At 52.0% G+C, this 10,368-nt stretch overlaps 1 protein-coding gene across 1 annotated transcript; it reads right to left on the bottom strand.

Annotated features, from left to right (window-relative positions):
• Positions 1–2,222: 2,222 nt before the first annotated feature.
• On the bottom strand, positions 2,223–7,167 carry GOLGA7 (golgin A7). Its single transcript, XM_005530793.3, has 5 exons — positions 6,939–7,167; positions 5,894–6,046; positions 5,522–5,623; positions 4,382–4,445; positions 2,223–3,474 (listed from the first exon to the last, which is right to left on the bottom strand). The coding sequence occupies exons 1-4, from the start codon at positions 7,047–7,049 to the stop codon at positions 4,398–4,400; spliced, it is 414 nt and encodes a 137-aa protein (XP_005530850.1). The 5' UTR covers positions 7,050–7,167; the 3' UTR covers positions 2,223–3,474; positions 4,382–4,397.
• Between the last annotated feature and the right edge of the window lie 3,201 nt (positions 7,168–10,368).

Genomic DNA, 10,368 nt, shown 5'->3' with positions numbered 1-10,368 from the left:
CTCGACCAATCAGGGAGCAGCATAAGGCTGCAAAGTCTGGGCCAATCAGGAGGTGGAGTGGAGCTGCAGCTGTTTCAGCCAATCAGGGCTCAGCAGATTTGACACCCACAGACACACCCACAGACACACCCACAGACACACCCACCCAGACACACCCACAGACACACCCACCCACAGACACACCCACCCACAGACACACCCACCCACCCAGACACACCCACCCACAGACACACCCACCCACAGACACACCCACCCACAGACACACCCACCCACAGACCCACCCACAGACACACCCACCCACACGCAGACACACCCACCCACACGCAGACACACGCCCAAACACGCATAGACACATGCACAGACATGCCCAGACACGCACGCACACATGCAGACACACATGCAGATGTGCACAGATGCACACACAGATGCACACACAGATGCACACAGACACGTGCCTAGATGCACACAGATGCACACCCAGACATGCACTGGCACACACAGACACACACACACAGACACACACACACAGACGCACACACAGACACACACACAGACACACACACACAGACACACACAGACACACACACACAGACACACACACAGACACACACACACACACAGACACAGACACACACACAGACACACACACAGACACACACACAGACACACACACAGACACACAGACACACAGAGACAGACACACAGACAACACACACAGACACACACACAGACACAGACACACACACAGACAACACACACAGACACACACACACAGACACACACACACAGACACACAGACACACACACAGACACACACACAGACACACACAGACACACAGACACACACACAGACACACACACACACACAGACACACACACAGACACAGACACAGACACAGACACAGACACAGACACACACACAGACACACACAGACACACACACACAGACACACACAGACACACACACAGACACACACACAGACACACACACACACACACAGACACACACACAGACACTCACACAGACACTCACACAGACACACACACAGACACACACACAGACACACACACAGACACTCACACAGACACTCACACAGACACACACAGACACACACAGACACACACAGACACACACACACAGACACACACACACAGACACACACACAGACGCACACAGACGCACACACAGACACACACAGACGCACACACAGACACACACACAGACACACACACACAGACACTCACACAGACACTCACACACAGACACACACACACACAGACACACACACACGCACACACACGCACACAGACGCACACAGACGCACACACACAGACGCACACACACACAGACACACACACAGACACACACACAGACACACACACAGACACACACACAGACACACACACACAGACACACACACACAGACACTCACACAGACACACACACAGACACACACACAGACACACACACACGCACACACACACAGACACACACAGACACACACAGACACACACAGACACACACAGACACACACACAGACACACACACAGACACACACACAGACACACACACACAGACACACACACAGACACACACACAGACACACACACAGACACACGCACACACAGACGCACACACAGACACTCACACAGACACTCACACAGACACTCACACAGACACTCACACAGACACTCACACAGACACTCACACAGACACACACACAGACACTCACACAGACACACACACACAGACACACACACACAGACACACACACACAGACACACTCACACAGACACTCACACAGACACTCACACAGACACTCACACAGACACACACACACACACACACACAGACACACACACAGACACACACACAGACACACACACACGCACACAGACGCACACAGACACACACACAGACACACACACAGACACACACACAGACACACACACAGACACACACACAGACACTCACACACAGACACACACACACACACAGACACACACACACGCACCGGCACACCCAGACACGCGCCCACCCCCCACCTCCTTGTATCCCCCAGCCCCTGGCACAAAGCGGCCCCTGGCCCTGCTGCAGTCAGAGCCACGCACCGCGGGACAGCCCCGTGTGCATCCCGTGCCAAGCCCTGACACACAGCTGCTCTGGCCGCTCCAGAGTCACCCTGTGCCCCACACCATGGCGCTGCCAGAACAGACCTGGACACAGTTTAAGAAAAGGTTTACTGATCCATCAGTATTTCTGCCAATATTGCAACAGCTGTGAAAGGCAAACACTGTTACAGTTTAGAAAAAACAAATTTTGTACAATGAAAATATTAATCAAATCTCAAACCCCCAGTGGCTGAGGAATGAGCCTGGAGTTCCATATCCAGTATTAGCACCTGCAGCACCACCACCAAGCAATGTGGCCCTCCACCCCTGCCAAGCCTCTCTTCTGAACTCCTGAGTTCCTTCCACAACTGGACACTGACACTATACCAGAACACCTGGGCTTTGATGTGGGAAAAGGATGTTAGAGAAAGGATTCAGCCAGCTTGGGTTGTGGGGAACTTCACTCGTGCAGGTACTGCTGAGCAATGCATGGGGATGCTAAGGAATGCACAGCTCAACTCCTCAATGTGTGCCAGCAGACAGAATTAAGAAATCCATCTCACGCAATATCTTACAGTTTGTCAAATCAGTGTTTTCCTATAAATTATACATAAGAAATCCATAAAGAAACAGTTTTACACTTCATATATTAATCAGAAAAGGATGGGAATCATTGTTTTTATTGGCTCAGCATCCACTTTACCGTGCTCACTGTTCCATGACTGACCAGGCCTCTCTTGGTGAGCACTGACAGGGCCTACAACAGCACAGACACATGGGCAGAAAAACCACCAGGGTTAAAGTCTGGCTGTACCCCTCCCTTCCAGGGATAATCAAGACTTAACACAAGGAACACTTTGCCTTTAGGCTTTCCACAAGGATCAGCACAAGAGACATTGTCTTGAGTCACTTCTCACTGGGAAGAGGCACTGTGTATCTCTGCACTCTAACACTGAACTGGAGGGAAATTCCTAACTTTGAGCTGGAGCTTTCCAAAGCCCAACTGACACAGAAGGGTTTAAGAAGCAGGGAGGAACAGCACTGCACTTACAGGACTAAAACTAAACCTCTGTCAGGCTGAGGGCCCCATTTCTTTCAGGAGAGAACACAGCTTTACCACTTCTGCCTTTTCTTGAGAAAAAAAACCCAACAAACCAAACAAAAACTAAAAAGTGATCCTGTTGCTTCCAAATCTACTGCAAAGTGGATGCTGACCAGCTAGGTCACCCCCTGGGGAGCAGTTTGAGGAAGTTAGTCCTTGTAGTAGATGGCACTGTGGATCTGGCAGCAGAGAAAGGAATGATGCTCTAAAGTAGGAGGTAGGGGAACCTTGGTACAGCAAATCCACCGGTGAGCTATCATCTAGAAAAGAATGTCATATAGTCAGAAACTCTTCCTAAATCAAACCAAAAGCTCCCCTACACAAACTTTTCTACAGCTGCAAGAAGAATGTGGCAGCAGGAGCAAGTCACCATGTGTTACGGTGAGCAGCATGAGCAGAACCCAGAACTCTTGATTTCATTTGTCCAAAAAAAACCGAAATACCTTTATTGTTTGTTTCTTTTTGCATAAATTTTTCCCACTCTTTTCTGTATACACTGCCAACAGTGTGTACAGAAAATCTGTACTTAACATTCCCATCTCAGGATCTGCAGGACCTAACACAAGGGAGCCAGTCCCAGTGAGAGCTTTCCAAAAGCAAAGCCATGGATAGTAATTTTGGTGGCCTATACTGGATACAATTAGCATGAGCCCAAGTCCTGTGAACACTCTTCACTTTGTGACTTGCCCCACAGCCTCAAGAAAACTGTAAGCCTCTCAGGAGAGCTTTACAAGGCTGCTGGCCCCTCTTACCCAAAAGCACCACAAGAAAGACATCAGAATGATAATCAGAACAGCAACCAACTGAAAAACTGCAACAAAAAGGCTCTGTATGCTAGAATACACCCAGGGACAGCATTCATTTTACCACACTGAGAAGACATTATATTGGACATAATATAGCACAATATACCATATTATATTTGACATAACATAGCACAAATTAGCATATTTACACAATCAAAACCCAAATTTTTCCAAGGTGATGTTCAGCAACATCATGCCCAGTACTGATATTTTTACTTCCAAGAAAAGCTGGTCCACACAGGATTTATGTGAGCAGTCTTTGATTACATACAAGGGTAAGATAAACTCTCGGCATGACAGCACCCAATCCTCTGAGCACAGAAAGATGTTGAGACTGATCTGAGGTAAGCGTAACCTGTACCTGAGACTCCACAGTTCTATCTTCCACTGGTCAAACCTCTGTCTTCATAAATGGTAATTTCAATCTGCACAGAAAAGCTGTTAAGGAAATACATTATAAAGAGACTATGAAAACATATCCAGAAAAAAGCAGAAAAATGTTAAGATGATGGGACTTTTGATATCTTAGCTGTTTCAAGGCAGGTCCCAGAGCTCCGAAGCAAAGGGAACAGTCCATGTGAGATGTCTCCTCAGGTAAGAGCACTGGCTCCCAGCCTAGGGCTTGCACAGGAACTTGGTGCTGTGTACAGAGGGTTTGAGCCTTGCTCCCTTTCTGCTAAATTTTGGGGAAGGCTGTGCACCAAGCAATAAAGTTAATACTGCTAATATGTCACTTACCAAACTTGAAAATGCTTTTACTCAAGTTGAATGTTGGTTTGTTTTGTTTTTTTCTCCAGAAGGTGCATGCACAGCGGAAAACAGACTGAGAAAAAAGGAGTCATGTAGGTGACAGCTCTGAGCTATTGGGACAAGGACACAGAAAACCTAACTGCAATTAGCCTTATCATACATTCAGTTGGCACTGGGTTCCAAGTTGCTGTGGTTTCAATATTTTCACAGAAAGATGTGTTACTCACTATACTCCCCCATGTGCTATTAGAGGTCTTTACAACTTCAGGCAATAACCACATAAAATGTCTGCAGTGTGGCTTAACAGCAGAAGAAAAAGGGTTGAAATAAGCCACACTGCAAACAAGAACAAGTGCTGGGCTTGTAGTGATGCTGTATGTCAAAATCATCACCAGAACCTGAGTTAGCTGCAAATTAACTAACAGCCAGCTCTTGTTCTCACAACATCATTACCAACATGGTCACTTCTTTTCCCAAACAGAAAAACAGCATCTCTGGAGGTCACTGGAATAGAGGAAGGATCTTGATTGCTCTTTCCAGGCAGTCACAAAGGTCAGGTTCCACATTTTCATGGGCTTTTCATGTACCAAACCTTAACATACTAAAACCTGACTGGAGACCAGGACACAACAAAGTGCAACAAGACTAATCACTGATTCCATATCACAGATCAAGCATGAGCAGAGGTCCCTCACTGAGAAAATTGAGGAGCACAAGGCAGAAGACAATGTCAGAAGCCACAGAAGGATACAACTCTTAATCCTCTTTCAATGGGGTCTGTCAGCAGAAGGCCCTGAGGAGCGTAGATCTTCTCATTCTGCTCCTGAATGAACTTAGCAATTTTCTTTAAAACCTGGTAATGAAACAGCACAGGAGTCACAACTGTTTCCTTTCCAATGATATCACAGATATGGCAACATCAGCACCAACACACAACTGGTCTGATGGCTCCACAGCGCAGGCACTTGCCACAGGATTCAGGGTGACCCCCATGGGACCCAAACTGACCAGTACCAGCATGTCTCAGGTACATCCCTACAGAGTCTGTACCAAAAACCAGTCACAGGAAACCCACCAAGAACCAAGTACGTGCCTGCAGGCTGAAAGGGAAACAAGCACATACCTTTTCATAGTGCGTCTCCATGCACAGGAAGATGGTGTAGGCAGTCAGGCAGGCGAGACAACCCTCAAGGTAGGACTGGCCCCCAAGTTTTTCAGCTTCTGCATACAGGTTGTTCAGTGTCCGGACTGTCTCCTCGAACTGCTGCCTATCAATCTGCAAGGAAAGCAAGTGGGGCTGTCAGCTGCACACTTCAGAACTCACCAGTACCCCTGTATATCCACCTCCACTCGTGGATCGTCTGCACTGTGCTCAGAGCCCCAGCCTGAAACACAGAGTTACATTCCTGCAGCACCTGTCCTGTGCTCAGGCTAAGTCTGAATTCAAACACAACGTGGACACAAAACCATTCAGAGCAACACACCTAAGCAAATGTGCAATTAAACTGTGAAAAAAGTGGAATTCACACACAGGGATTTGCTGGGTTAAAATGAACAGTGGATGGACACTCCATACCCACAGTGCCTTGGTGCTGCTGCAGTGCTGACCAAAAACGCCCTCAACAAAACACAACAAAGGAACAAGAGAAAAAAGCCAAGTGAGAGAAAGAAAATGGGGTAGGAAGGTGTGTTTGTTTGACCGTCAGCTTGAGATACCACATCTGATAGCACCGACCAAAACGAAAGTACTTGAGACAGAATTTGTGGGGCCCCTAAGCAGGTTCGGCAGGAAGGGCAGGATTCCAAAGGAGAGGACAATGTTAACACCTGCGAGCACAGAGACGGCTCTGTTCTCACAGACACGAGTACATTCTGCTCTGCTGCTGCAAACCATTCGCCTTCCCCAGGACTGACCGCACTCCGGGACGCGGACACGGGGGAGGAACCACGTCCGCTCCTGCCCCCGAACGGCCTCGGTTAGAGATCCGTGCAGGAGACGGTGCCCCACCCCCGGGGAACTCCGGGAACTGGCTCCGACCCGGGCAGGGCACCTGCGAACGCCACCGGGGCGCCGGCCCGCAAGGCCCGGCCCGGGCCCTGCCCTGCCCGGCGTGCAGGCTCCGTGCACCGCGCTCGCCGCGAGCCGGCCCCAGCCCGCCCCGCCTCACCCTGTTCTCCAGCTCGGCCGGGAACTTGCTCTGGAACTGGCAGCGCGTCCCGCCGCTGTAGTCGCGCTGGATGAACACCTTGCCCGACACAGGCGCCTGTTGCGGCCTCATCGCGCCGCCGCCCCTGTCCCGTCCGGTCCCTCCGCTCCGCCGGGCACCCCGCGCACTTACGGCTGTCGCAAAACCGCCGAGGCGACGCCGGGCTCCGGGTGAGGGCGGAAGTACCGCTGGGCACCACGAGGCACGGCAGTGCGCAGGCGCCGCCGAGCGGCGGAAACGCGCATGCGCAGAATCGCGCGCCCGTTCGGGGCCGCGGCTCGCCCCTCACCTCAGGCGCGCTCAGCGCCCCCCGCCGGCCGCACTTGGTACCGCCCGGGCCCGCGGCAGCGGCGCCGTGGCCAGGCCGAGCCCGGGCTGGGGTCGTGGCTGCTCTGAGGAACGGGAGCCTCTGCGGACAGAGACCCTCCCGCAGCTTTATCCTCGCTGCTTGTCTGACGCACACGGGATCCGTGTGGCCCATTAACCTTTGCCCGAGAGCTCCGAGCTGCCAAGCGTCAGCAAGGGTACAGGTCACTCAGGTGAAGGAAAACCGGGAAACTGCCGTGGTGCAGCCCGGGCAAGCAGCAGAGAGCTCAGGGACACTCTCACACCACAACTCCGTGTCCTGGGGCCGCAGGACGGGGTGGGAGAAGCAGTACCCTGCTGCTGTCCCTGTGCCCCACTGCTGTCCCTGTGCCCCACTGCTGTGTCTGTGCCCCACTGCTGTCCCTGTGCCCCACTGCTGTCCCTGTGCCCCACTGCTGTCCCTGTGCCCCACTGCTGTCCCTGTGCCCCATTGCTGTGTCTGTGCCCCACTGCTGTGTCTGTGCCCCACTGCTGTCCCTGTGCCCCACTGCTGTGTCTGTGCCCCACTGCTGTGTCTGTGCCCCACTGCTGTCCCTGTGCCCCACTGCTGTGTCTGTGCCCCACTGCTGTCCCTGTGCCCCACTGCTGTCCCTGTGCCCCACTGCTGTCCCTGTGCCCCATTGCTGTGTCTGTGCCCCACTGCTGTGTCTGTGCCCCACTGCTGTGTCTGTGCCCCACTGCTGTCCCTGTGCCCCACTGCTGTGTCTGTGCCCCATTGCTGTCCCTGTGCCCCACTGCTGTGTCTGTGCCCCACTGCTGTGTCTGTGCCCCACTGTCCCTGTGCCCCACTGCTGTCCCTGTGCCCCACTGCTGTGTCTGTGCCCCATTGCTGTCCCTGTGCCCCACTGCTGTGTCTGTGCCCCACTGTCCCTGTGCCCCACTGCTGTGTCTGTGCCCCACTGCTGTCCCTGTGCCCCACTGCTGTGTCTGTGCCCCACTGCTGTCCCTGTGCCCCATTGCTGTCCCTGTGCCCCATTGCTGTGTCTGTGCCCCATTGCTGTCCCTGTGCCCCACTGCTGTCCCTGTGCCCCACTGCTGTGTCTGTGCCCCATTGCTGTGTCTGTGCCCCATTGCTGTGTCTGTGCCCCATTGCTGTGTCTGTGCCCCATTGCTGTCCCTGTGCCCCACTGCTGTGTCTGTGCCCCACTGCTGTCCCTGTGCCCCACTGCTGTCCCTGTGCCCCATTGCTGTGTCTGTGCCCCACTGCTGTGTCTGTGCCCCATTGCTGTCCCTGTGCCCCACTGCTGTGTCTGTGCCCCACTGCTGTCCCTGTGCCCCACTGCTGTCCCTGTGCCCCATTGCTGTGTCTGTGCCCCACTGCTGTCCCTGTGCCCCACTGCTGTCCCTGTGCCCCACTGCTGTCCCTGTGCCCCATTGCTGTCCCTGTGCCCCACTGCTGTGTCTGTGCCCCACTGCTGTGTCTGTGCCCCACTGCTGTGTCTGTGCCCCACTGCTGTCCCTGTGCCCCACTGCTGTGTCTGTGCCCCACTGCTGTCCCTGTGCCCCACTGCTGTGTCTGTGCCCCACTGCTGTGTCTGTGCCCCACTGCTGTCCCTGTGCCCCACTGCTGTCCCTGTGCCCCACTGCTGTCCCTGTGCCCCACTGCTGTGTCTGTGCCCCACTGCTGTCCCTGTGCCCCATTGCTGTCCCTGTGCCCCACTGCTGTGTCTGTGCCCCACTGCTGTCCCTGTGCCCCACTGCTGTGTCTGTGCCCCATTGCTGTCCCTGTGCCCCACTGCTGTGTCTGTGCCCCACTGCTGTGTCTGTGCCCCATTGCTGTCCCTGTGCCCCATTGCTGTCCCTGTGCCCCACTGCTGTGTCTGTGCCCCACTGCTGTCCCTGTGCCCCATTGCTGTCCCTGTGCCCCATGGCCACAGTCCCAGTCCCTGCTGGTTAAGAAGCCTCTGCGGGGACACCAGTCAGAAGCCTGTTGATGTAAGTGGTTGATAAAACCCATCACTTGGTCAATAAAGAGCAAACGGACAAAAGCATTTGGGGCTTCAGTTTCATTATTTGCTGCTGCAGCTGCTCCTCCTCAATCAGCCAGAGCTTCCACTCAGGAGACGATAAACACGAGAGGGCTTCCCAGGCATCCCAAGGGGGAACAAACTCCTGTACAGACAGGCTGGCTTGGGTCATGCTCAGTCTTTGCTGGGTCAGTGTCCAAGTGATGATGCAGGGCCAGATGTGCTGCCTAAGAACCTGGGTTCTGAGGCTGCAGTGGCACCGGAGGCATCCCCAGGCCATGGTGAGGCTTATGAGGTAGCCTGTGTTGCCAGGCTACGCTCAGAAATATTCTGCTTAAAATACTGTACCAGATGGATGGTGTCTTCCTAACCTTTAGCTGGTTCCAATGTGCAAGCCATTAAGATCATAAGGTTAACATTTTCTCAGCTATTTTATGTGCATTTAAAATATTTTCAAAGAATCAGGTTTTGAATGAAAGGTTTTATCCAATTAGAATTTTACTAGAGTTTATAAAAAATAAAAATATATTCCCAGGGTGTCTGAGATGCTGCTGGCCTTCATAGTAAAATTTGAAGCCCTTGAAGTGGAATATTACAATTATTACATGGGAGTTGTCTCTGGAATTTGTGTAATTAGGTAAATGGGCTTATTTCACAGTCCCATAGTGGATCACTTCTGAAACCACTTAACACTGGAATAGTGGATAAGAAATGTTCCATCTCTGCACCAAAACCTTCCTTTGCTTTCTGTTGGGGTCAAAGGTTTGGCTCATAAATGGATTTGAAACATATACTAAAGATACAACTTAAATGCTTGGGGCAACTCTTCAATGGACTCAGTTGCTTTGCTTATCTCTTAGCAAGTATAAGAACAGATCTCTCTTCCCCTGTATGGCAACTGCAGCACCTTCCAGCTGGGTTCCAGAGGGGTTAAGTGCAAATATATTTCTTCCCTGCCTTAACTGAAGACCTGAATCAAGAAAGGAGATAAAGAGAATTTAAAAGATGTTCATTACTATTGTACTTTTGGAATAGAAGGGAAACACTGAAATCCCTGG

The sequence above is a fragment of the Pseudopodoces humilis genome, chromosome 30 (genome assembly GCF_049639895.1).
Source record: "Pseudopodoces humilis isolate 2021_Gansu_Grassland_sample_001 chromosome 30, ASM4963989v1, whole genome shotgun sequence".
Classification (NCBI taxonomy): domain Eukaryota; kingdom Metazoa; phylum Chordata; class Aves; order Passeriformes; family Paridae; genus Pseudopodoces; species Pseudopodoces humilis.
The sequence above is the reverse complement of the archived record's forward strand: the minus strand, read 5'-3'. Positions and strand labels throughout refer to the sequence as shown.